At 41.4% G+C, this 26,804-nt stretch overlaps 1 protein-coding gene across 6 annotated transcripts in view; it reads left to right on the top strand.

Moving 5' to 3' along the window:
- The window catches only part of JAK1 (Janus kinase 1), a 140,000-nt gene that overhangs the window by 69,326 nt on the left and 43,870 nt on the right, over positions 1 to 26,804 (top strand). For 3 of the 6 annotated variants that reach the window (XM_072649741.1, XM_072649738.1, XM_072649739.1), the window contains 3 exons: positions 14,801 to 14,882; positions 17,507 to 17,705; positions 23,656 to 23,779. In XM_072649741.1, the coding sequence (XP_072505842.1) occupies positions 14,877 to 14,882; positions 17,507 to 17,705; positions 23,656 to 23,779 (329 nt within the window). In that variant the 5' untranslated portion in view covers positions 14,801 to 14,876. Of the gene's footprint in view, positions 1 to 7,794; positions 7,962 to 14,800; positions 14,883 to 14,910; positions 15,049 to 17,506; positions 17,706 to 23,655; positions 23,780 to 26,804 lie in introns of those variants that run through there. The other 3 variants (XM_072649737.1, XM_072649736.1, XM_072649740.1) reach the window with 2 other exon arrangements.

The raw sequence follows: 26,804 nt of genomic DNA, 5'->3' as shown, positions 1-26,804 counted from the left end.
TTAATTGTCAGAGGGCTGTGATCATCCACACCTGAAGGCCAGCCCACCTTTCCCAGCTGTAGTCAACTGTGGCATTCTCCAGCCATCCAGAACTCCTCTTTTCCTACCTTTCAATAAAGAGTTTTTCTCTTTGCATTGTGGCTGCTGACCTGACTGAGAGAATCAGTCTGACCCATTTTATTAACAGCCATCCATGTCACTGTTAATAAACTTTCATCATGCTCAGAGCTAACATACCTCAATTTTGCTTTTGTGACATTTTGTTGGGCATGTGGATAAGGCAAAGAAAGCTGAGAGGGTTTAAATGATCAGCTCACAGCTAGGAAGTGTCTGAGGCAGAATTTGAATTCGTCTTCTTGACTCAAACCACTGAGCAGCCAGGATGCTTAGATGGTCTTTAAGAGTTGTTGGGATGGACCAATTCAACACCTTTCAATTTGACAAATACTATTTAAGTCCCTACTATGTGCAAAACACTGTGCTCTGGACACAAAGGAAACAGTCATAGGATCATACATAGAAAGCTAGAAGGGATGTCAGGTGATTTAGTCCAGTAGACAGACTGAAGCACAGAGGTGTAGGAGACTTGCCTTGAGTCTCACTGAGGTAGTAATTAGCAGAGTCAGGATCCCAACCCAGGTCCTGTTGCTCTAAATACCATGTCCTTTCTTCTGTGCTACTTACTCTGCCTTCCTCTGGAGGACAATTTCCCTGTCTTCAACGACCCTATTTCCTTTACATGAGTCCTTCATTCCAGCCAAACTGGGTGACTTCTTGTCTACTGAACATTACTTGCCCTTTCCTATGAGTCTGTCAAAAGCATTCTCATCCCTAGGAATGTACTGCCCCCCTCCATCTTTTAAAGGTTCAACTCAAGTCCCATCTTTACCCAGCGCCTTCCTACCAACAATGCCCTCAGTCACCTAAGAGTTCATAAGGACACTCCCTTGCTGACTTTGCTTCTTGTTTGGCCTCTCTTCATGAGTTACATTACCTTGGACAAGTCACTTTTTTATCTCTAGGTTTCATATTGCTCCCCTGTAAAACAAAGGAATTGGATTAGATATTCTCTAAGGTAAGAGCTTCCAGAGTAAGGCCCTGTGACATCTCTCTTTTGGGGGGGGGGGGGGTGTTGTCTCCTGAAATAGACAATTAGCCCGGTGATGGCAGGACTGACTCACTCTTCTAGCCACACTTAGCACTGTGTCTACAATATACATTTAATTAAAATATATAATATAAATTAAATATTAATGAAGATATAGAATATAAAATACAGTATACATATTAATTGATTTGGTTAGTGAAAGGAGGGTACGCTCTGGCAAGAGTATGAATGTAGGTTTGGTTTTTTTTCAGATGCAGTACCTGTATTTCCATATCACTGGTTTCTTCTGAAATCCACTGCATTTATTCGATGTATTTAAAGACATTATTCTGGGAAATGGTCCACAGGAGTCACCAACCTGCCAAAGGGGTCCATGACACTAAAAAACTTACGCACCCCTGTTCTGAAGTCAGCAAAGGAGATGGTATCCTTCAAGGATCGGGAGCTTTACCTTCCCCGGCTTATTCAAAGCCCCCTTTCTGCTGGCCTGCTTTGCTAATCAGGTTGGCTGAACAAGGCCAGCCACATAGAATTGAAACCTTAGTTTAACATCACTTTTCATCTATAGTGGTTCGTGGCAGATACTGAGCTGAAAAGAAGTTAAAAGTGTTATAGGGGTGTCTGTTGTTGATCAAATAATGGGGTTTGCTCCTGAAGCTGTTTGTTTTTTTTCATGGGATCCCATTTTTAGCAATTGAGATCCCTAGGGAGTCTCCATAGCCCTCATGTTATAATTCTTGATGTTCAGTCATTTCAGTCATGTCTGACTCTTCATGACCCTATTTGGGGTTTTCTTGGCAGAAATCCTGGAGGGGTCTGCTATTTCCCTCTCCAGCTCATTTTACAGATGAGGAAATTGAGGCAAAGAGGGTGAAGTGACTTGTCCCACAGCTAACCTCCAAGGTCAGGCTTGAACTCACGTTCAGCTCTATCCACTGTGCCTCCCAGTTGATCCTACATACCAATATACCTTGCAATTAATGTCCATTCTGGACCTGGCGTCTGAGATGTTGGACATTCACATTAAGATGATTTATTCTCTGCTGTATAATTTTCACATTTCATGTAATATCTCCTATTATAATTCACATGAACTTGGCAAATCATGTTCAGTTTTACTAAATACTTTATTGTTCGATAAGGGGATGTGACTCTATTAGCTGTAATTTGGACCCATGAGATATAGAGCCTTTGGTCTCTGCCTTCCCTTTTGGTCAAGGATATGACACAAAGAGAGAGGATCCTGCAAGGTCAGTCCCACGTGTGGGGCATTGTTTGGAAAGGAGGAGGAGGAGGAGTGACTCATGAGTAACGCACAGCTTGTCCAGAGTGCTGAGGGGCAGGGGGCCCACACAAAATCTCCCAAGACAGTTTCTTGGAGCAGTGAGGACAGGAGCTTTGGGAAAGTTGTCTGTGACTCATCTCCAGGGGATGATTCACCAACCAAATCTTAAAAACTGCAATGCAAAAAGAGAAAAAAATACATTTGGAAATGCCTACATAAAAAAAAAAAATTTCTTTTTATTGAGAGGCAGAATGAATAGAGTCTGACTCAGAGCCAGGAAGACCTGCATTCAAGTCTTGCCATTGACCCATCATTTAATTCACTGATCCACACCGTGCTCTAGGCAACTCTGTTATATTGTAAGTTGCAAAGAAGGTGCCAATCTGCACTGATAGAAGGAGTTTCCTCATCGAGGAGTTCCCTAAACCAGTGAATCAGAGGTCTCATCTTTGTCCTTTTCCCTTTCTTATACTGGGTGTCCCCAAAGTCTTAGTGCAGTTTTAAGTGACTGAGGCTTAAAACATACCATTTCAAGATAGTTCATTTGGTAAAGTCAATAAGCATATATTAAGCACCTGCTATGCAACAGGCACTCTGTGGGGATACAAAAACCAAAATATAAAATATTCCCTGCTCTCAAGGATCTTTCATTCTTTCGGGGGAGACAACATGTATGTATATCCACATATACATTTGTATACATACATATGTATGTGTGTTTTCTGGTTGTTCACTTATTCCAGCTGAGTGTGATTCTTTGTGACCCCATTTGGGGTTTCCTTGGCCATTTCCTTCTCCAGCTCATTTTACAGATGAGAAAACTAAATCAAACTGGAGGAAGTGACTTGCCTAGGGTCACATAGCTAGTAAGTGTCTGAAGTTCTGTTTGAACTCAGGTCTTCCTGATTCCAAGCCCAGTGCTCTGTACGCTATGGCATCACCTAGCTGCCCTTAATGATGGTAGCTCACTTTGTGTAGCACTTTAAGGTTTGAAAAACATTTTACATTCTTTCATTATATTATAGTCCTTCCCTCCCTCCCTTCCTCCCTTCCTCCCTTCCTTCCTTTTCTATATGATCCTAGAAGAGCAGGTAACAAACTCCTTGTGACCCATCCTGCCACCTTGTGGTAGAAATCTGGAAATGCTGATGCATGGATTAGATGAGATCATTCCCAAGAGCATTCTGGGACTCTGTTCTGAGGCTAAGCTAGGATAGATACTGGACAATCTTCCCTGGACAGCTCCATTTTCTGTTAATGATTCATCTGTCCTCATGCACATCACTCTAGGTCACTCTGGCAGGGAAGTGCTACCCACAGAAGGGTCATGGGTTTCACCTCTGGAAGACTGAAATGCTGACTTATTTATCCTTTTGTAAGAGATGTAGCAAAGTGCAATATCATGAGAAGTGAGCCCACAGTCAGGATCACCCGGGTTCAGGTCAGTCTCCGACACACAGTGGGTAAGCAGCCCTCAGCTGGTAAGTCCGTCAGCTGGAGAAGACCCTCAGTTGTGGAGCAGGAGCTAACATTTCTTTGATTGAAGAGTGTCTACGCAAGGAGCTACCTACTTTGGTGGAGTCATGGTCCTTGTCAAAAAACAAGTAAAGGTGATAATCGTGTGGCTCCTTAAGGCACAGCATAGGCATGATATTAATATATCAATATTAATAAAATATTAATAATAACCATCATTTGTGTAAAATTTCAAGGTTTTCCAAGAATTTTACTTGATACCCACAACAATCCTACGAAGTGGGTGCTCTTACCCCCATTTTAACCACATGGAAACTGAGGCTTAGAGGGTTTTACCCAAGGTCACACAGAAGAGCTAGTTAGTGCCTGAGGTGGGATTTTGGACTTAAATCTTCCTCCCTCCAAGTCCAGCCATCGATCTGGTACCCCAGGCTTCCTCTCAGTGGAAGAATTCAGGGTGTCTAACTGAACCTATTTGCTTAGCAGCCTGAGAACCCACATTCAACTGGTTAGACCTGATTTTTAAATCATAGAATGAGGGGGCACCCTGGGATGGTGTCAGTAAGACCTGAGTTCAAGTCTTACCTCAGACATGTATGAGTTGTGTGACCCTGGGCATTTCACTTAACTACCTAATGCCCTAGGCAAGACTTTTGATCCTAAATTGAAGATCAGGTCCCACCTGCATTGGGAGTAGGAGTTTCTCATCTGAAAATTCTTTTTACCATTGAAATCAGAGTTCCAGTGCATTGGATGTTCTTAGAATCCCTTGTTTTCTCCAAAGCTCAGCCTAAGCACAATCTCCTTCCTGCAGTTTTTCCTGATCTCCCCCAGTGCCACACCCCAAACCTCATATTATTTTGTACATACTGATATGTGCCCATAGTATCACCCCCAATACCATGTACACGCCTTCAGGGCAGGGATCATTTCATCTATGTTTTTGTATCTGTAGTACCTAGCACAGTATCCCGCACATAGTAGGTACTTAAGAATGCTTGTATACATTGATTGCACATAGTAGACATTTAATGTATTGATTATCTGTTAATCAGATAATTTCCTGAGTCTGGAGGGAAGGTGGTATCGGGGTGGGAGGATTGTGAATGAAAGCCTAAGTCTGGTCATCTTTGGAATTTGGTGATTTTAACACATGTAGCTTCCTTTTGTACAGTTTCCTCATCTGTAAAAATGAATGGTTTAAGCTGGATTCTCTCTAAGGTCATTTCCAAACTTGTATTCTGTGGTTCTGTCATCCTTAGGTTTTCCCTGAGACATCCCCAGAGGCTGTACACTCATTATCCCGGAACATTCAAAAATAGAATGTTGCTGGTGTCTCCTTGTTGCTAAAAATAAGACAGGAAAATAACCATACATCATAGAAAAGGAAATTGAGGGTGGTCACACGTCTTATGCACAATATGTTTCATACCAAGAAAACAGGGGCTCCTTGAGAAATGTTCGTGCCAGTGATTTCCTTTCCTCAGAAGTTTAATAGGAAATTAACATAGAAAAAAATGTACTTTCCTAGCAGATTTTTCATGTTTTGCTCCAAAATTTCATCTTTGGAAACTTTACATTATTTCTCTAGAGCTGGAATAATAATACAAATGAGGAAACTGAGGATCACGGTGAGGAAGTAATTGTCCCTAAGAGGGATGTCCCTTCCATATTGCACCATCTACTAGCAACTTCTTAAGAGCTTTTTGGTGCCTGTTCAATATTATCCTGCCTTCATGAAGGAGAGTGCAGCTAGCTACCTTTTCCTCTAGTAGTGAAAAGGATGAGTTTTCCGAAAGGCAGAGCATGGGAGTCAGCACTTAGGTACAGTGACTGGTGAACCAAAATGGTGCTTCTTTTTGGTCATAGAGAAATGAGAGAGATGGCAGCAGAGGATGCAGGGAAACATTTTCCCTTGAGTTTCCATACTCCATAGTTCACCCCCTTTCCTAATTGTAAGAAGACAATCACATGAATAAAATGTAGTGACCAGGCTTTGTAAGGTTTCTAGTGACAACAAACGCTGAGGTGAATAATTTAGACACACTGATTTCCTTGAGGACTTTATAGCCTGATTAGGCAGTTAGTTGGTGTCATGGATGGAGTTGGGAAGTCCTGAGTTCAAATCCTAACTCAGTCAACGACTACGTGCTCCTAGGCAAATATTCAGTCTCCTCACTTGTAAAATGGAGATAATAATAGAACTCAACTCATAGGGTTGTTGTGAGAATCACAGGAGATAATATTTGTGAAGTGCTTGGTGGATCTTAAAGAGCTATAGAAAACTTGATGCCTAGGTCTGGGCCGGACAGCAATCCTGTTGTTGTTGTTCAGTGTTTTTCAGTTGTGTCAGACTCTTCATGGCCCTTTTGGGGTTTTCCTAGCAAAGATGCTGGAGGTGTTGGCAAATTTCCTTCTTTAGCCCACCTTTGAAGAAACAGAGGCAAATGAGGTTAAATGACTTGCCCAGGGTCATATAGCTATTAAGTAACTGAGGCTGGATTTGGACTCAAATCTTCCTGACTCAGACTTCAGACTGAACTGTATATAATAATCTTGCTGTACTTTCCTGTGGTTAGATCAAGTCTGGGATATGTAGTTTGGAGGAGGAGGACTACAATTTAGACAGACCATTAAAAGGCTGGAGAGGAGTTTGCCTATTTGAAGGAGGCCAGCCAGGCTGCGCAAGGCCCTATGTCCATGCCAGAGGAATGGGACATGTTGTGTATGGAGGAAAAAAGATTCAGGGAAGATGAAAGCTGTCTACAAGTATTTAAGGGCTCCATGGATCTACAGCAGGAAGGCCATCTAATCCACCTCCTCCCATTTTATATATGAGGAAACCGAGGTTCAGGCAGATGGAATGATTTGCCCAAGATCACATAAGCAATAGAACTAAGGGCAGGATTTGAACCCAGGTCCCACAACTTCCAATTCATTAGCTCCCTGTTGCCTAAATGGACCTTGCTTATAGAAAGCATTCAATAAAAGCTGAATGAATAAACTATTAGTTTAAGGATACAGAGGTAGGAGAATCTCCCTTTACCCCCAGCCATCATCCTTCACTCATATCTGCACTCATATCTGCTGACTATCATGGAATCGTAGAGTTGGAAGGAACCACAGAGAACATCTCTACCCCTACAACTGACAACCAGTTAGTCAGTCAGCAATACCTTCTTACTAGGTGCCGAGGAGAAGTGGTGAGTTCTTGGGATACAAAGCAAAGTACAAACCAATCCTGTTCTCAAAGAATTCAGATTCTAACAATATGAATTTATTAAGAACCTTATATGTGCCAGTCAAGTCAGCAAGCATTTATTAAGTGCTAGCTGCATGCTCTGGGTTCTATGCTTAGTGCTGCAGATACAAAAGGAAGCCAAAATATGATCTTTGCCCTTGAGGAGCTCAGTTGCTTCTCACTAGAATGAAAACCTTGGGGGCAAGTTAAGAGGGGGAACAGCCCATTTCACGATTTCATTTAGGAATTATTAGGGAGCTTGTTTTGCCATTAAGCCTCTACTTCCAACCTTTCATGAATCAGGGCAGAGATGGCTTCCTGGCCTGCTAAGGCCTTCTCTAGCCCTCTCAGTCTGTCCTCAGGCATGCTCATTGTCATTGGATTCCAGGGAATAGAAGGGGTAGGGGAGCATCCCAGACACCATTTTAGGAAAATGGTACTGGTAGTGGTAATTTGGTGGCTGCGAAGCTTTGCTTTATCTGGAGAAGTCGATTTCTCTGAGTGGAAGTGAGCTCCCGGGCCGAGGCAATAAATGCCAAGCGATTGAGCAGACATTGATTGTTTGATCATCCCTAGAAGTTTATTGTAAGTGTATCTGTACTCCCTGTTCTCAGTCCTTCCTGGAATCTGGGCTATAATTGGAAAGCAGAGTGGCATATAGAAAAGCAATCATTCTGCCTTGCTGCTGGGAGAAAATAGCAGCTTTGATATTTGTATTCGACAGTTCTGCCGGTTGGAGCCCTCCTGGATGGGAGAATGCTTCCACTGGTATGAGGGGAGCCTCTGGGGTGCTGTGGTAAATGGATGCTTGGGACCAGAAACCCAGAAAAGCAAAGCCTCATGGGCCTGAGGTAGGTGAAGCTGCAGCAGGGTTAGGGCACAGGATCTTCGATTTGAAGGTGGAAGGGGCTGCTGAAGTCATCCTGTCCACCCCTATCATTTTACAGAAAGAGAAACTGAGACCCAGAAGGGAGAACTGACTTGCCCAAGGTCTCTCCAGATGTCATCTGAAATCCTTTCCTTGATATTCTTGTTGTTAGTGCCAGAGAGATGCATTAAAATGTGGGCTTGAACCCTGGGAAGCAACAGACTTTATTTTCCCCTTCAAAGTCATGGACTTCCTTCCTCTTGACCTGAGTTCAAGCTTTAATTCTGGAACATAACAGCCATGTGACTTGGCCAAATTACATCATCTCTCTGGCCAGAAGGAGGATTGGATTAGGTGACCTCAATGGTACCTTCCAGTTTTAAGTTCTCTTTGGTCTTTCAAGTTTTCACTATTTAAGATCGAAATGTATTTGATGGGGGTGTGTTCATGAAGAGAACCAGAAATTCTCCTTTTTGTTAGTTTGATAATTTTCTTTCATTCACCCATCCATCTGTCCACGTGTCCATCCATCTGGATACCATCTGTCTATCCATTTATCCATCAGTCCATCTATCTAGCTATCCATTTGTCCATTCATCCATCCATCATTCATTCATTTATTTTGTTATTTTATCACTGTTTTGTTGATAAATTTTTATCTTGAAACAAAATATATACTGCAACAAATCATAGCTAAGCACCTGTGACCCTCACCTCACAAGGCTTTATGATTGACAAGGAATGAATGGAAAAGCATTTAAAATCCTTACTATGTGCCAGGTACTATGCTAAGTTATGGGTTTACAGATGCTAATGGGAGACATCTCTAGCCCCAAAGGAACTGACATTCTAATAAAGAGTGGTGACTGAGTAGAGGCATTTGGTCTGTGATGAGTGAAGCCATATGACAGATGGATGTCGCTTTCCAGAAATAAAGGTAGTATCATGTTCATTACTAGCATTTTTTGTCTTTATATCCCCAGAATTTGGCACAGCGCCTGGCATGCAGGAAGTGCTTAGGTTTCTATTCATTGACTCCTGGGCAAGAGGTTGAGAGGAGGGGAGTGGTGGTTAGTTATTCAGTCTGTTAGTCAATAAGCATTTATTAAGCACCTAGTCAGTTAGTAAGCATTTATTAAGGACCTACTATGTTCCAGGCTAAGCCTTGGGGATACAAAGAAAGGCAAAAGACAATCCTGCCCTTGAAGAACTCACTAGTTAATGGGGGAGACAGCATGCAAACAGCTGTGTACAAATGAGCCAGATTCGTGCTTTATGGAGGGTTTAGTATAGTCTAGATGACTTCCTGTCTAAATTTCTCATTCTATAACACAAAATCTAGTCATCCCATCTTTAACAGTGTCTGATCTCTGCAGGGCTCTTTGCTAGGTGTTATCAAGAGGTATGAAAAATGACTGTCTTCTAGGAACAAAAAGCCTAAATGGACAAACCTAGATGAACTTGGTTGTTCTGGCGCTCCATTAATGCTCCATTGAATGGCTGTAGCCCAGAGCACTAGGACACCTGTTGTGGCTGGCACACAGCTGCCTGCCCTGCCCTGCCCTGCAGGTGCATTGGGATTTATTATAATCTTATTTTCATTTAAGAAAACTGCATTGCAGGAGTTATTCAGTATCCATCTAGATCTTACAGATATAAAAGGGACCTTACTGGTCACCATCATTTTACAGATGATGAAACTGGGGGTTATTTGCTCCAAGTCACTCGGCTTGTAAGCATCTGAGTTGAAATTTGAATGTACATCCTACAGTCTGTCCGTTACTCCACGCTGTCCATCCAGTTCCTTAGACCTTAGCTAGTCCTTCAATGGCAGCCTCTTGGCCTAGCCCCTGATGAAGTATCATGGAGACATGGCAGAGGAAGCTTTGTTGCCTCCAGATAGGACTATGGGAAAACACCAGCTCAGCTCACCTTAATAGGTGATAATAGGTTGGGTTACCTTTTCCCTAGAATATTCCAGCCCATTTGGGTCACTGATCCCCACTGACTCAACTTTGTTTACCCTCATTTTTCTGCTGTCTTGGCATACTTTTATTAACCTTTTAACTTTGTATCACCCTCACTTGATTTTTTTTCCAAAAGATTATAAAAATATTTAGCCTTGGACTGTCCGGATACAATAGTGATGTTTGCTGTCTGTTTCGGAATGTCTCTTGATTAAACAAGTATTACTGGAGGCAACCTGGCATGATGGCTAGAAAGCTTGCCTTAGAATCGGTAAGAACTGGGTTCTGTTCCTTCCTTTGACACATACTAGCTGTGTATGTCACTCACCTTCTCAGTGTAGGTGCTGTGATCTGTGCTGACGGAGGGATTTCCTCATCCCGAAGTTTCCTTCCCCAATGAGATGTCAGGTCCAGTTCCTATCTGGAAGCAAGTACTAAAGCTATTTTTGGACAATGTTAATACTTAGAGAAATCCTTCCTTGCCTGGAGTCATTCAGGAAATTTCTTCCTTCTATTCTTCCGTAGCACTTTCAGACAAGGAGGTGATTTTTTTATGGTCCGCTCAAGTCATTTATTTAGTTAATCTTGCCATCCGCCCTGGGCTGTTTAGTGTAAACGAAGTTATTGAGCCATGGGAGAATATGGAAGTATGGATGATGGCCACACCTTGACACCTTCATTTGCCTTGAATTAATCCCAATGAGATTTCCCTAAGATAAGAAAGGGGGTGTGGTAGGAATTAGCTCTCCTTTCCCTGCCCTCCCCCTGCCTTCCATTTCCCGAAAGTGATTTCTCCCCACCTTAAATTTCTTTGAAATATCAGCTATAATTTCTTTTATTAAAAAGTTTTATTGATATTTTGTTTTTACATTATAAGCAAAGATTACCATTATTTCTCATGTAACAAAGGAAAGCAGTTGAGTAAAACTAATAATTTAATGACCTCATCTGAAAGTAAATGCAACATTCCACATCGGTAGCCGCCCTCTCAATTTTTAAAATTGTTTTTTTAAATGAACTGAAATGCATTTTCTCTCCTGCCCTCCCCACTCACTCCATTGAAAGAAATGGAAAATAAAAACAAATTCTTTGTAACAAATATACACAGGAAAGCAAAACAAATGGCCTCTTTGTAGCAATGTGAAAACATTTGTGGTTCATTCTGTTCTTCAAATCCGTCATCTATCTGTCACGTATAGTGTGTTTTATCATCATCAGTCACCACTGGTCCTCTGAAATCATGGATGATCTTAGTTGTACAACTTTCAAAGTCGTTTGTCTTTAATTTGTTGTCATTATTGTATAAATTGTTCTGTTTCTGCTGATTTTCATGCTTCGTAGGCTTTTAGAAGTCCTCAAAGCTGTTCATTCCTCATGGCTAATGTGGAAGTATGTTTTCCATGATTTCATATATGTATATGTATATATATATATATATATGTGTGTATGTGTGTGTGTGTGTGTGTGTATGTGTGTGTATAATGAGTATTGGATTTCTTGCCTTCCTGATGGATAGTGGAAGGTTAGAGGGCAGAAGAGAACTTGAAATTTAAGATAAAGATAAGATTAAAAAATTCATGGAAATAGAAATGAAATGGGGATGATTCTAATAACCCTCCGTACCTGCCTCATTTAATTAGTAGTCATTTCGACCATGGTTTTTACATGGCTGCAGATAGCCTGAATTTCCTCCCCTGAGAACTGCCTGTTCTTATCCTTAGGTCATTTATCCATTGGGGAATGGATCTTTTTCTTATAACCTTGAGTCAGTTCTTTATCTATCTTAAACAGGAGATTTAGGTCAGAGAAACTTGCTACAATGACCTTTTCCCTATTTGATTGTTTCCTTTTCAGTCTTAACTTTATTGGATTTGTTTGTGGAAAAATTTTAGTTTTATATGATCAAAATGATCTGTCTTCTGCAAATCTCTCTCTCTCTTGTCTGGTCATAAACTTTCCTTTTATCCATGGATCTGATCAGTCATTTTTTTCAATTTTTCTAATTTTGTTTACGATGTACCTTTTATATATACATATATACAGTTGGAGCTTATCATGGTATAAGTTATTAGGTGTTGATCTAAATCTAATTTCTTCCATACTGCTGCCTAAATTCCCCTGCAGTTTTTGTCAGAGAGTGTATCCATCTGGGATGTTTGTGTTTTTTGAGTACTAGGTTACTAGATATATCTACTTCTGTAAGTTGAATACTTAATCAGTGGTACTGATTGAGCTCTCTATTTGTTATCTAATACAGAAGACTCATATTCCTGAGTTCAAATATGACCTCCGACACTAGCTGTGTGACCCTGGACAAGTCGCTTAACACTGATGCCTCGGTTTCTTCATCTGTAAAATGAGCAAGAGAAGGAAAAGGCAAACCACTCTAGTATGTCTTCCAAGAAAACCCCAAATGGGGTCACCAAGAATATAACATAGAGGAATCAATTAAACAACAATAACCCAGTTTTAGAGAATTGTTGCTCTGTAGTATATCTGGACACTTGGCACCGCGAAGCTCCCTTCATTTCTACTTTAATTACTACCCACGAGATTCTTAATCTTTTTTACTTCCACATAAATTTCATTATATTTTAATTTTGTAAAATAATCTTTTGATAGTTTGGTAATGCATTGAGTAAGGCAACTAATTTAAGTAGTATTGCCATTTTTACTGCATTGACTCATCCTCCTGGTAAACAATTAATATTTTTCCATGACTGGGGTCCATCTTTATTCCTGGAAACAGTGCTTTGTAGTTATATTTATTCAGTTTTTATATTGGTAGGTAGTCTTTAGTAGGTAGACATAATGTATTTTATACATTCTATAGTTCTTTTAAATGAGCTCTTCTTTCCGTCTTTTCCTGCTGGGTATCATATAGAAATTCGGATGCTTTGGATGGATTTATTTTATGTGCTGCAAGTTTGCTGAAGTTATTATTTTAATTCAATTTTCGTTGAAGAGGGTTGTCATCTTACAGAACGATTATTCATTCACCTTATCTTCTTCCTCCCATTTCTTATCTTCATCCTATTGATGCTGCCAATAGAATCTGGGTCAGATAGAAATAAGGGCAAAGGAAAAGTGCATTCCTATCCCTTGAGGTCAAGGTTGGTTTTACTAATCAGACTTTGACTGGATTTTAGGTTGTTTTCATTTGCATATATTTTATTCATTTCATTGTGAAGTGCTAACTGAGTGGGTGAAATACTGGACTTAAGGGTCAGGTAAGACCCGGGTTCAAGCCAGTTTCCATTTCTTCTTAGATGGTGTGACTCTGGGCGAGTCAGCGAACTTCTCTTGCTAATTGACTTAGCGCCTTCCTAAATCACAAATTGAGAGCTAGAGGTGACCCAGTCATCCATCATTCTTATTTTGTAGATGATGATTCAGTGATGATACCACAGCTAAGTGTCCAAGAGAGGACTTTTCCACTGTCACTAAGAGTTACAAATGACCTCTGTGGAGAACATTCTCACAACGAAAGCTTATGTCACTGAGATCACAGTTCCTTCAGTGGATAGAGCACTGGATCTGGAGTTAGGAAATCCTGAGTTCAAATTTAGACTCAGACGCTTCCTGTTTGCCCTGTTGACCTGTTTGCCTCAGTTTCCCCAACTATAAAATGGGAATAATAACAGCACCTATCTCCTATGATTGTTGTAAGAATCCAATGAGATGATTGTAAAGTGCTTAGCACAGTGCATGGTACATAGTAGGTGATGAATAACTACTTATTCCATTTCCTGTTTTAATATTGTAATCATTGCAGATTATTGCTTGGCATCACATCATTAGCACCAGTCTTCCCAGGCTTCTCTGTATTAGTTGTATCACATTTATTCATATGCTTCAGTGTGATTATTTTTCCCCTCATCAATGGGTATCCACTTTGTTTCCAGAATTTTTTTTTACTAATGCTAAAAATGCTCCCATTATTTCTCATGCTACTTGATCTGAACCTTCTCTATAGGTGGAGACCATCCACCTTGTTGAGAACCTTGGTTTAGGGGTCTGATCTTCTCCTCTCAGACTGCAAGTTTTTTGGGCAGGACCTATGCTAAGTTTTCATCTTTTTTATCTCTGGTCCTGAACACAGTGCCTTTCCTGGAGTGGGTTTTTGATGGATATCTATAGAATGGAATCCTATTGAATTACAGATGACTGGAAGTTTCTGTTCATCTAATCTCTAAATCCCCCTACGTCAATCCAGTCTTGATGTGGAATTGCTGAAGGAGAAAATTTTTATTTTACACTTCCCAGATCCATGTTCTCTTCCTTTCTCTTCCTTCCACTAGATTATAAGCTCCTTGAGGGCAGGGATGGTCTTTTGATTCTTTTTGTATACCCAGTGCCTGGCATGTAGTAGGCACTTCATAAATGTCGATTGATTGATTGATTGATTTGTACCCCTAGAGTAGGACATCTGATAAAAGTATTTTACTAAACTGTTAAATAGAGCCGAGCCATCTGGAAGCAGGGGCTTGAATTCCCAAGGAAGTAGGGAGAGGACTTTTGGGAAGCTGTTTTACATGCCATCCAGAGGAATGTTATTGATCATATGGTGATGGATCCTTCCCCTACACTGCTCAAGGTCCTTGCCTCCAGGACACAAAACCCTGGCTTCATTTTGGAGATGAAACCAGATAACAATGGCAGTGAAGTGTCTACCGTGATGCCCTCTTGGCCCCTCAAAGGCCATACCAGCCTTTTCGAAAAATTTTTTCCTTGCTGCCCAAATGGTCTTTCATGCATTGCTTTGCATTGTGGCTCAGATGTCTTGTTTTTCTGTCTAGATGGGAAGTACCCTTGGACTTATTTCTTTCTTTCTTTTTCTGCTCTTTTTGATCAGCTTTTGAAGTGATTCAGAGAAGGTGAAGCCAATCCATCCAGCTGTCTGAGGAGGAGGACAGCAGACAACCGAATAAATGCAGGTGTGTTCCTTTGAATATTCCTATGTGGGTAATAATGATGATGATGATGATGACGATGATGATGATGATGATGAAGATGATGAAGATGATGATGATGATGATGATGATGATGATGAAGATGATGATGATGATGGTGATGATGATAGCATTTCTGTCGTCCATTAAGGTTTGCAGAGCACTTTTTGGATGTCATCTTATTGGATCCTCACATAAGCCCTGTGACATGGGTGCCATTATTACCCCATTTTACACATAAGGAAAGTGGTGCTGAGAGGAAAGGTAAATAACTTGTCTAGAGTCTCATGACTAGGAAGTGTTTGAGCAGGATTCAAATTAGGGTCTTCCTGACTCCAAGTCCAGATTTCTATCAGCTAGTGATGCCATAATGCACAGAGCGTTGGACCTGGAATCAGGAAGACCAGAGTTCAAATCTAGCCTCATATACTTACTAGCTATGTGACCCTGGGTAAGTGAGCCACACTTTTCTCTTCTGTAAAGTGGGGGTAATAATAGTATCTACCTCCCAGGGTGGTTCTAAGTATCAAATGAGATAATATTTATTTAAAAATGCTTAGCACAGTGCTTGGCACATAGTGGGTACTCCACAAATGCTTATTCTCATCCTCTTTCCTGCCTTCTGTATTCACCGTGCTACCTAGCTGTTCAAGGTAGGATGAGACCTGTGATTTCATTAGTATAGGGAACTCCCAGGTGAGGAAAGTCTCTCTACCAATGTGGGTTGATAACTTTTTTCAACTTATCATCTTAGAGTATTACCCAGAATCCAGAGATGGTTAAGGGTCTCACTCATGGTCACAGCTCATATGTACCAGAGATAGAACCTGATCCAAAGTCTTCCTGGCTTTGAGGTAGGTCCTCCAGTCACCATGCAAAGCTGACCTATTTTGTTTTCTATTTAAGAGAGAAAGAGGGGAAAAGCAACCCAGCATTCATTTCCACATTTATCAAGTGCTTAGCATGTCATAATGTAAAGAATTCAGTAAGTCCCTAGTTCTGATCCTGCCTTTAATGCTTAACCAGTTGTATGAACCTGGTTAAATCACTTAATCTCTCCTCAGTTTCTTAAGCTGTAGAATGGGGTATTGGGATTTGGAGTTGTATATGGTTTGTCCTTCTTTCTTGAAGAGGACCATGATAAAAGGGAGATGATGACATGACTTGCATTTGACTTTGATTTGAATGAGGGACGGCTGTGCAAAGTCACCAGCCTCACTTTCTCCTCCTGAGCCATCTGGGTCTAACGTCCATATATCAATGAGGATGACTCAGGAATTGGAGTATTGCAGTGGATAGAACTGGGCTTGGAGTTGACGAGATCTGGATTCAAGTGCCACTTCTAACACACAAGCCATATTACCCTGGGCAAGTGTTCTTTTCTCCAAGATTCAGTTTCTTTAGCTATAAAACCGAAGTTCAATACTTCAAGTAATAGTGATGCAGTAGAGAGAGTATATCTTGGAGCCTGGAAGACATGGGTTCAAATCCTCCCTCTGACCCATACTAGTTGTGTGACCTTTGGCAAGTCCCTGAAGCTCTGTGCTCCAAGCAGCTCTCTGAGATGATCAAGTACACAGTAAGTGCCCATTGATGTGTTTTACTCAAGGAAGCATCACCAAGAGATGCCACCATGGATGATGTCACATCTCCAGTGACTTGTGGAACAAAGAAAAAAATGGTGGATGATAAGAACACCTCCCTCATAGGCAGTGGGGAGGACCAAAATGAGGTGAAGCCTCTAAGGTTCTTTGCAAAACTCTAAAGGTTAATTGAATACCAACTGTTAAGATGACATCCCTCGCACTTTTCCAGTGACACGCTAAGACAAAAATGAAAGAGACCCTCCCTTCGTGAAGCTTTTCTGCTGGGGGTGGAGGAGGGGAAAGGATAAACACACAGGAAAGTCAATACAACATAGAGACAATGTGTTGCTGAGTAGTTTCCAGAGGAAGAAAGCTCTAAAGACTGGGAAGGTCAGGAAGGGCCTTGCTTAAGTGCCTCTTCTTATCTAATTATTTTTTTGGAGGAGGAAGGTTGACTCATGCCCACCTCACCCTCTCAGGGACCATCTTTGAAGGCATGACTGGGATTTTTTTAGCAACTTCAGTCAAAATAAATCCTGGAAGTGGAGGGAAGGTCCAGGAACTGAACATCTTGGCGTGGGATCTCCCATGTGCATTAGCTGCTTCTTGGGGACCCCATCTGGAAGCAAAAACGTACCTCCAGAGGAAACCAAAGCAAGAGGAAGGTGGGCCCTGGGGCCTCTGGGGCACATTTGCTTGTGGGTTTCTTTTTCTCATTTCTCTAGGGCTGACGCAGCAGAGCTGAGCCTGCCTCAGCCACCTGCTGGTCATGGGAGTCACCAAGGAAGAACAGGGAGGGAAGGGTCCCAGGGTTAGAGGATTCAGGATTTAGGGCTTGTGGGGCTGAAGCACATATTAGATGCTTAACAAATGCTTTTAAAATTTTGGCATATTCCCTCTTATTTGGGAGGCAGGGAGAGGACTCCAGGCTTGCTCCATGGATTCCTTCTGGGCTTATCTCTCTGGAACTTTTGTGAGGGTATTTTCACTTGATAATAATTCCCACTTCTCTCCCCCAAATAGTATCTAAATTTCAAAGAGGACTGCAATGCCATGGCGTTCTGTGCAAAAATGAGGAGCTACAAAAAAACTGAGGTGAATCTGGACGTGCTGGAGCCTGGGGTAGAGGTGGTATTCTATCTGCCTGATAGGAAACCCCTCCACTTGCTCAGTGGGGAGTACACCGTGGAAGACCTGTGTATCAGAGCCGCGCAGGAGTGCTGTGAGTATCCCCAGCCCCAACCCAGCTGCAGACTGGGGCACCCTACCATAAGGCAGCCAGGTGGTGCAGTAGATAGAGCCCTGGGTCTGCAGTCCAGAAGACCTGACTTCAAATCCACCTGCAGAAACTTACTAGCCTTGTGGCCCTGGGCAAGTCACTTAATCTCTGTTTGCCTCAGTGTACATGGAAGAGAGGTGTGACAAGTCTAAAAGAGTTGAAAAAGGCCAGGAATATGAGGGGTTTTAAAAGCCAGAGAATTTTATATTTGATCTTGGAGGTGATAGGGAACCACTGGAACATAATGAATACAGGGATGATGTGGTCAGACCTGGACTTTAGGAGGATCACCTTGACAGCTGAGGAAGGTGGACTGGAGCAAAGAGAGACTTGAGACCAGAAAACCAACCAGCAGGATCTCCAGATGTGAGCTTATGAGGACCTGCAACACCCATGACACAGGGATGGTTTCCACAAAGACGTTAATTAGCAAAGTTCATTATTTGTAAATATTCACAAAGAATATTATTTATTAATCAAATGAGCATTTGGCTGTTGATTGGTTTCATGCTTAACACTCACTGTGTGGCATTCTAATTGGGTGACTCAGTTTCTCTGTCTGTAAAATAACAGTAATGTTAGGTAAATGTAGTCTACTCCATATCTATCTCATGGGCATAATAAAGATCTTTTAAATTTTATCTCTCTCTCTCTCTCTCTCTCTCTCTCTCTCTCTCTCTCTCTCTCTCTATCTATCTATCTATATTTTTAATCAGTGAAAATACACTCTGCCCTCCTCATCTTCCTGAAAAACAAGGAAAAGAAAGACAAAGGAAGAAAAAAAAAGCTCCTGTTTCCAATACATGTAGTAAAGCAAAACAAATCCTCAAATCGACTGTGTTAAAAAAAAAAGTCTCAGTCTGCCCTGTGACTCTGCGGCTCCTCTGAAAGGAGCCAAACAGCCGATTTCTCCATGAATCCTTCAGAACTTTGATCGGTCACTGTGTTAACGAGAGGTCTTCAATCTTCCGAGTTGTTCGTATTTCCAGTATTGTTGTCTTTGTCTGAATTGTTCTGGTTCTGTTGACTTTTCTCTGCCTCGGTTCATACAAGACTTCCCCATTCTCTCTTAAACCATCCCTTCCTTTCTTAAAGCATAACATCATTCCATCACATCACATGCCATAGCCTGTGCAGCCATTCCCCAGTGTTTGGACACTTCCTCAGTTTTTAAATCTTTGCTATCACAAAAAGAGCTGCTAGAAATATTTTATGCATAAGGGTCCTTTTCCTTTTTCTTTGATCTCTTTGGGATAAGGGCCTAAGAGAAGTATTACTGTGTCAAAGGTTATGCATAGTTTAGCAACCTTGTGGGGCATCGTTCCAAATTGCTTTCCAGAATCGCTGCACATCCACAGCTCCACCAACAGTACCATCATAAAGATTTACTGCGTTTTAAAAAAGACATCTTAAATTTCATGAAGAGCATCCATTTCATTTATTGCTTCTTTAATTTTTTGAAAAGACACATGAGTGCCTGTAAAGTACTTTGCCCACTTTAAGTTGTTAGATACATATCAGTTATTATTATTTCCTACATATTACTGGAATTTCCATCCCTATCTCCCACCTGATTAAGCTTGGCCTTTCTTCTCAGCTGGGTTTTAGCCCTTCCTCTGTTCTTTGTGATGCATGAGGCTGCTGGGACATGGAGTGGAGAGGGCTGGCAGAAAGACTCAGGTTCCGATGACCTCCTAGTGTCTTTTAGCTTTGATCTGGGGCAGGGATTCTTCACCTTGTTTGAGTCATGGCCCCCTTGGGCAGGCAGGCTGGTGAAATCTACAGACTTTTTCTCAGAAGCATGGCCTTACATGCTCAAAATAAAATGCGTAGCATTGCAAAGCAAGTCATTCCATCAACTTCTAATTCTCAAACTGTCTCAGAAACAGGTTTCATAGATCCCAGGCTAAGAACATCTGCTCTAATCTCATGATCCTTATGACAACACTGTAAAATAAATGCTGTGAAGATTATCATGCCCATTTTATAGATGAGTAAGCTAAGGTCAAGGAAGGTGAATTGAAATACCGAGGGAGTCAAAGCTGAAGTGTCCGAGTTGGGATTCAAACACAGGTGCTCCTGCCTCCAAGTCTTATGCTCTTAGGCAAACCCCAAGGACTTGCCATCCTCAGTTGTTTAAATTAGTGATGTTCTCTGATTTGATTCTTAAGAAGCTCTTGGTAAGTTAGGAACTGCCATTAGGTCAAATCAATCTACAGTTTAATGATTGATCTATGCCAAAACTTCATTTTCCCCTCTGTGTTTCAAAAATCCAAGTGATTTCATTCTTCAGTAGAGCTATGTGGTTTGTTCTTCATTCTCAAAGAGGACCATGGCATCAGGATGATAATGCCACAACTTGCAATTGAATTGGATTTGAGTGGGGGATGGATGTGACAAGTCACCAGTCTCACTTTCTCCTCCAGAGCCATCTGGGTCCAGTGACCAGATATAGATCAGGACAACTGGAGGTGGCCCAGTCTTCAGAAGGAGTGAATGGGAGGAAGAATGGGATGATGGGAGGAAGAATGGGATGATGTCTTAGCATCTGTAGTTTCAATCATTTTGATGGTTATTTTTTCACCCCTCTTGCTAATGGAAAAATGGTGCTCGATTTTGGGAGTGGGGACAAAGAGAAAGGGGAAGATGAAGAAAGGAGAAGGGGGAAGGGAGAGGGGAGGGAAAGCTACAGGACCAACTTCGTTCAACATGCATCCTCTAGTTAGGCAGCCGCTAATGAAAAACATTTATGATAAATACACTGAGTACTTAAGAAACCTATTTATTATTTATGCTAAGAGATTTTAATCACTGTCAGAAGTCACTTGGGTTGGTTTTTATTCTAACACACATGCCCTTCACCACTGCCAGGAAATTTTTTGTATGTCTGATGGATAAGGCAGTGTGTGAGCACTGGATACCAGAATAAAAACTGAAGTTTGGGAGGTTGGGGAGGAAGGGTTTTCCACCTCCTTCAGAGTATATTTCTCATATTTCTAGAGAATATGAAGGTTTGCAAAGTGATTTACACCCATTATTTCATTTGACCCTCCTAACATCCTTGAGCTCAAGGTGTTGTTACCATCCCCATTTTACAGATGAGGAAACTGAGACACAGAGTATCCTGCTTATTGTCACACAGCTAGCAACCAGACATCAAATACTTAGTATGGGCAAGGCACAGGGGAAAGGGGGTGAAAAAGGCCATCCTTCCCTTTCCCTGAGGAGCCTTTATAATCACAGAATCTCAGAGTGAGTAAGGACCTCCGAGGCTATCTAATCCAACCCTTGGCTGACCAAGAATTCACAGTACAGCATCACTGCCAAGTGGTTGGTTGGCGAGTCAGCCGGCATTTATTAAGCACGTACTGGGTGCCAGGACTGCAACCCCACACCTGCACCTGTCAAGGTAGCGCATTCCTCTTTGGGATGCCCCTCATTGTGAGGAGACTTTATCTGAAGTGAAGCCCAAACCAGCCTCTTAGCAACTCCTCTGCCTCCTTACCCCCACCCCAGGACCCCTGGGGTCAGACAGCAAATCTAATCTGTCTTCCCTATGAGAGCCTTCAGATAATTGAAGACAGTTGGCATGGCCTTTTTGAGTCTCCCTTCTTCAGACTAGTACTTTGGCAAACCTTCCTATGGCATCTTTTTCATTTTTCTTGCCATCCTGGTTGTCCTCTTCTATGCATTCTTTAGCTTCTACCTCTTAAAAATGGGTCACTTGATACTAAACAGAATACTCCACATGTGCTTTGATTACTACAGAGTACCTTGGGGGACTCACATCCTTATATTTGCACCTACTGATTCTCTTGACACAGCCTAGGGGAATATTAACTTTTGTTGATTTCAGGTCACAATGTTAACTTAAACTGAGCTTTTGGTCCACTAAGGCCCTCAGATCTTTTCCATAAGAACAGTTGTTTAGCCATACCTCTGCCATCCAGTATTCATGAAGCTGACTTTTGGAACCTGTGTAGAACTTTGCTATTATCTCTGCTAAATTCCATCTTATTCTATTATTTTAAATGGTTAAATTTTTTTTTGGATCCTGATTCTGTTCCTCTATGTTTTATCTATCCTTCCAAATTTTGTGTCATCTACAAATTTGATCAGCCTGCCCTCTCTGCTATTCGCAAAGTCATTAAAATAAATGCTCAATATTACAGGCCCAAGCTCAGATCCCTGGGGCTCTCCATTAGAGTTTATTTTTCAAGTTGGTATTGACCGATTAATGACTATGCTTTGGGGCCAGTCATTTGGTCTGTTCCAAATGAACCTATTTATGTTTGTCACCTAGCCTGTCTCCTTCTATGTTATGCCCAAGCATACTATGAAAGACTTCCACCAATCAATCAATACCTTCTATGTGCCAGGCACTGTGCTAAGTGCTAGGGATACAAAAAGAGGCAAAAGACAGTCTCTGCCCTCAAGGTCTAATGGGAGAGACCACATGCAAATAAATATACATATCCATCTATCCATCCATCCATACATACATACATACATATATGTGTATATGTGTGTATAAAACTTAATGCTTTATTGGAATCTAAGAACATCCATCTACTAGCATTCCTATAATCTACCAGTTAATAGAGGAAGGGAAGGGAGTCTGAAATGACTTGTTTCTCATTGTTGCACTGGGTTGTAGTAATCACTGCTTTTTCCTCTCTAAGAGTTCACAAACCATCCCTTTGATCATGTATTTTATCCAAGAATTCAAGTCAAATTCACCGGTCTGTGGTGGGTAGATTCCACCTTCTTCCCTTTCTTGCCTATCAGGGCAGTATTTGCCTTCTCCCATCACTTGGCATATCTCTCATTCTCCAAAGGTCTTTCCCAGGTGGTGGCTCAGTAATTGTACCCACCCATTTTTTTTTAATGCAATTTACTCCTGTTTGGAAAATTGCTGATGTGGAGGACAGCTCCAAGTTGCTTACTTATCAACTATTCTTTGTATATCCTTCATTCAAAGAAAATTCATTTGAAAAAGACAAGCGAAAACAAAATTACAGTTGAATAGTGAGGCCTAGTCCTCAGCCAGAGGAACAGACCTGCACCTTCTTGGAGCCACTTTTTGTCACCAAGATAGCTTTGAAAACACCCTCGAATCCTACTTTCTGAGGATGGCATCACTAGGATGACATGTGCATGAATAATTGGTGAAAGAACAAAAGAGATCCCCAAAGCACTATGAGACACTGGAGGAGGGACACCCTGAGCATGGGAGGGCATTGGTGTTGGTCTGTGGAAGTTCCCATGGTATTTACACTTAGGTAGGTAGAGCAAGTTTTATTGGCCTCACTTTACAGATGAGGAAATGGACCCTTAGGGGGAATAGGTGACTTGCTAGAAATCTCATAGTTAGTGATAGAGACAGATGCTGAACCCTGGTCTCTCGAATAAGAGATGGTCATAGGATTTAAAGTTAAGAGGGACCTCAGATATCATCTAGTTCAACTCCCTCTTTTACAGATCAATCAATGAACATTTATTAAGCACCGACTATAGGTCAATTGTTCAGTAATTTTTCAGTTATGTTTGATTTTTTGTTTCTTGGCAAATATACTGGAGTGCTTTGCCTTTTCCTTTTCCAGCTCATTTCACAGATGAGGAAATTGAGGCAAACAGAGTGAAGTGACTTTCCTAGGATCAGACAGCTAGGAAGTGTCCGAGGCAGCCCCACCCTGGTTGCCCCATTGCCCTGTCAGTATTTGTCAGGCACTGTGCTAAATGCTGAGGATACAAAAAGAGGTAAAAGACAGTGCTTGTCCTCAAGGAACCTACAATCTAAGAAAAGAGACACATTGCAAACATATGTAGAAAACAAGGAAATGGAAAGTAGCACATTTCTCCCTCTCTGATGAATTCCTGACCTTTTCCCTAGGCATCTCTCCACTGTGCCACAACCTCTTTGCCCTGTACGATGAGAAGACCAAGCTGTGGTATGCCCCGAATCACTGCATCAAGATTGAAGACAAAACATCACTGCGGCTGCATTATCGAATGAGGTATGCAGACTTATCGTCTTTATCTTCTTGATTCTAGATTTATAGAATCACTTGGTGTTTGGCCTAAGTGAAGGCTAGATCGATCAATCTGTTGGGCAATCAGCAAACATTTATGTCTGATAAGTGCTAGAGATTAAAAAAAGAGAAAGTCCTTGACATCAAGGAGGTTATATTCTGTCTGGGGAAACATGCCCACTAATAGATAAATAGGAAACATAATTTGGTGGGAGAATGACTAGCTTCTGGAGATCAGCAAAGACCTTCTGTAGGAGGAGGTAGTGTTTTGTCTGAGGTTCAAAGAGAGGTGGATTCTGAGAGGAGGGGAGTGCATTTCAGATGTATGGAGCAGCCTGTGCAAAGCGGGAAATGGAATGTTATGTAAGAAGAACAATTAGTAGGCTAGTTGGGCTCAGGGATCAAGTAAGGGAAGGGAGTGATGGGCACTGTCTGGAGGGGAAGGCTGGAGCCAGTTGGCCAAGGGCATTCAAAACCAAGCAAAGAAGTTTAGATTTGGCGGTAAAGACTGGTGTAGATATAGGGGTTTGGTCAATATGGCTAGGGGTGGTTCTTTAGGCTGGAAAACACTTGCTTGTTTGGCATGGAGCAGAAGGGAATAGTGATTTGGGGCATGCATTTCAGAATGGCTCTAACCCCTGGCAGTCCCCTTTCCCCTTGTAGGAAATTTGTTCTTTTTTCAGCTTTTTCAGCTGCATGTCCAATTCATTGATCTCCTCTTTCTCTATTTTATTCATGTAGGCATTTAATAATATAAAACTTCCCCTAAGAACTGCTTTTGCAGTATCCCATAAGTTTTGGTAGGTTGTCTCATTATTATCTTTCTCTTGAATGAAGTTGTTGATTTTTTCTATGATGTGTTGTTTAACCCACTCATTCTTTAGGATTAGATTATTTAGTTTCCAATTAATTTTTGGCCTCTCTTTCCATGGCCTTTATTACATGTAATTTTTATTGCATTATGACCTCAGAAGGATGCATTGACTATCTCTGCCTTTCTGCACTGGATTGTCAGGTTTTTATGTCCTGGTATATGGTCAGTTTTTGTATATGTGCCATGTACCGCTGAGAAAAAGGTATATTCCTTTCTATCCCCATTCAGTTTTCTCCAGAGATCTATGATATCTACCTTATCCAGAGTTTCATTCACCTCCTTAACTTCTTTCTTGTTTATTTTGAGGTTAGATTTATCAGGTTCAGAGAGGGGGAGGTTGAGGTCCCCCACTAGTATAGTTTTGCTGTCTACTTCTTTCTGTAACTCTCTTAACTTCTCTAAGAATTTGTATGCTATACCACTTGGAGCATATATGTTTAGTAATGAAATTGCTTTGTTGTCTATGGTGTCTTTTAGCAGGATATAGTTTCCTTCCTTATCTGTTTGGATTAGATCTATTTCTGCTTTTGCTTTGTCTGAGATTAGGATTGCTACCCCTGCTTTTTTTACATTAGTTGAAGCATAATATACTCTTCTCCAACCTTTTACCTTTCCCTTGTGTGTATCCCCATTTCAAATGTGTTTCTTGTAAACAACATACTGTTAGATTATGGCTTTTAATCCATTCTGCTATCTGCCTCCATTTTATGGGAGAGTTCATCCCATTCACTTCACAGTTATGGTTCCTATCTGTGTCTTTCCCTCCATCCTCTTTCTCCCCATTTATGCTTTTAGTTTTACCTTCTCCCTTCCCCTCCACAATAGTTTAATTTTTGACCACCGCCTCCCTCAGTCTTCCCTCCTTTCAGCCCACCTCCCTTTTATTCCCCTTTTCCCTTACTACTTCTTTCCTCCCTTTTAGCCTCCCCTCTCTTTTCTTCCCACTTCCCCTCCTACTGCCTACAGAGCTAATTAGATTTCTGTGCTTAACTGAGTTTGCTGTTCCCTCCTTGAAGCAAATCAGCTGAGAGTAAATCTCAAAGGATGCTCATCTCCCTCCCCTCTTCTCTGTTTTAACATGTTTTGTGCCTCTTCCTGTGATGTAATTTACCTTTTTCTGCCTCCTCCTTTTCATATCTCCCATTATAATTCCTTTGTAGCCTTAAATCACATTTTTTTAGCATCACATCATTTCATTTATTCCCACTCTATCTATGCGTATCTCTTTTAAATATCATAATAAATAAACAATTCTCAAGATTAACAAATATCATCTTCCCTTATAGGGTTGTAAATACATGTGCATATGTATACGTGCATATGTATATGTGTATATGTATATATATATTTATGTGTGTGTGGTGTATGTGTGTGTGGTGTGTATGAGTATGTGTGTGTATGGTGTATGTGTGTATATGTGTGTGGTGTATGTGGTATATGTGTGTGTGATGTGTGTGTGGTGTATGTGTGTGTGGTGTGTATGAGTATGTGTGTGTATGGTGTATGTGTGTATGTGTGTGTGTGTATGGTGTATGTGTGTATGTGTGTGTGGTGTATGTGGTGTATGTGTGTGTGTATGGTGTATGTGTGTATGTGTGTGTGTGTATGGTGTATGTGTGTATGTGTGTGTGTGATGTGTGTGTATGGTGTATGTGTGTGTGGTGTATGTGGTGTATGTGTGTGTGTGATGTGTGTATGGTGTATGTGTGTATGTGTGTGTGTGATGTGTGTGTGATGTGTGTGTGGTGTGTGTGTCTTGCTCTTCTCTCTCTCTCTGTCCTCTCCCTTCCCCTCCTCTCTCCCTTCTCCCCACTCTCTTAAACCATGCTATTTCTTCTGCTCAGGCTTTTTTGTTCATCTCCCTCTGACCTGTCCTTCCCAAGAGAGCAGGGTGATAAAATGGAAATGAACAGTCCATTTAGAAGTGTGGGATCTGGATTCAGATTCTGGCTCGTCCTCATTAACTTGTCATGTATTCTTAGACAACTAACTCGACCTTTCTGGGGCTCTCATCTGAGAAATGATTGCTTGGGACCAACTGGCCTCCAGCCTCCTTTCAGGCTCCTACTCTGTGAGCCTGTGAATCTGAGTGGTTCTTTGATTCATGTGTGAATTTAGAAACTCCCATTTCATCTA

Source organism: Notamacropus eugenii, chromosome 2 (genome assembly GCF_028372415.1).
Source record: "Notamacropus eugenii isolate mMacEug1 chromosome 2, mMacEug1.pri_v2, whole genome shotgun sequence".
Classification (NCBI taxonomy): Eukaryota; Metazoa; Chordata; class Mammalia; order Diprotodontia; family Macropodidae; genus Notamacropus; species Notamacropus eugenii.
Note: the sequence above shows the minus strand (reverse complement) of the source record. Positions and strands in the feature narration are given on the sequence as shown.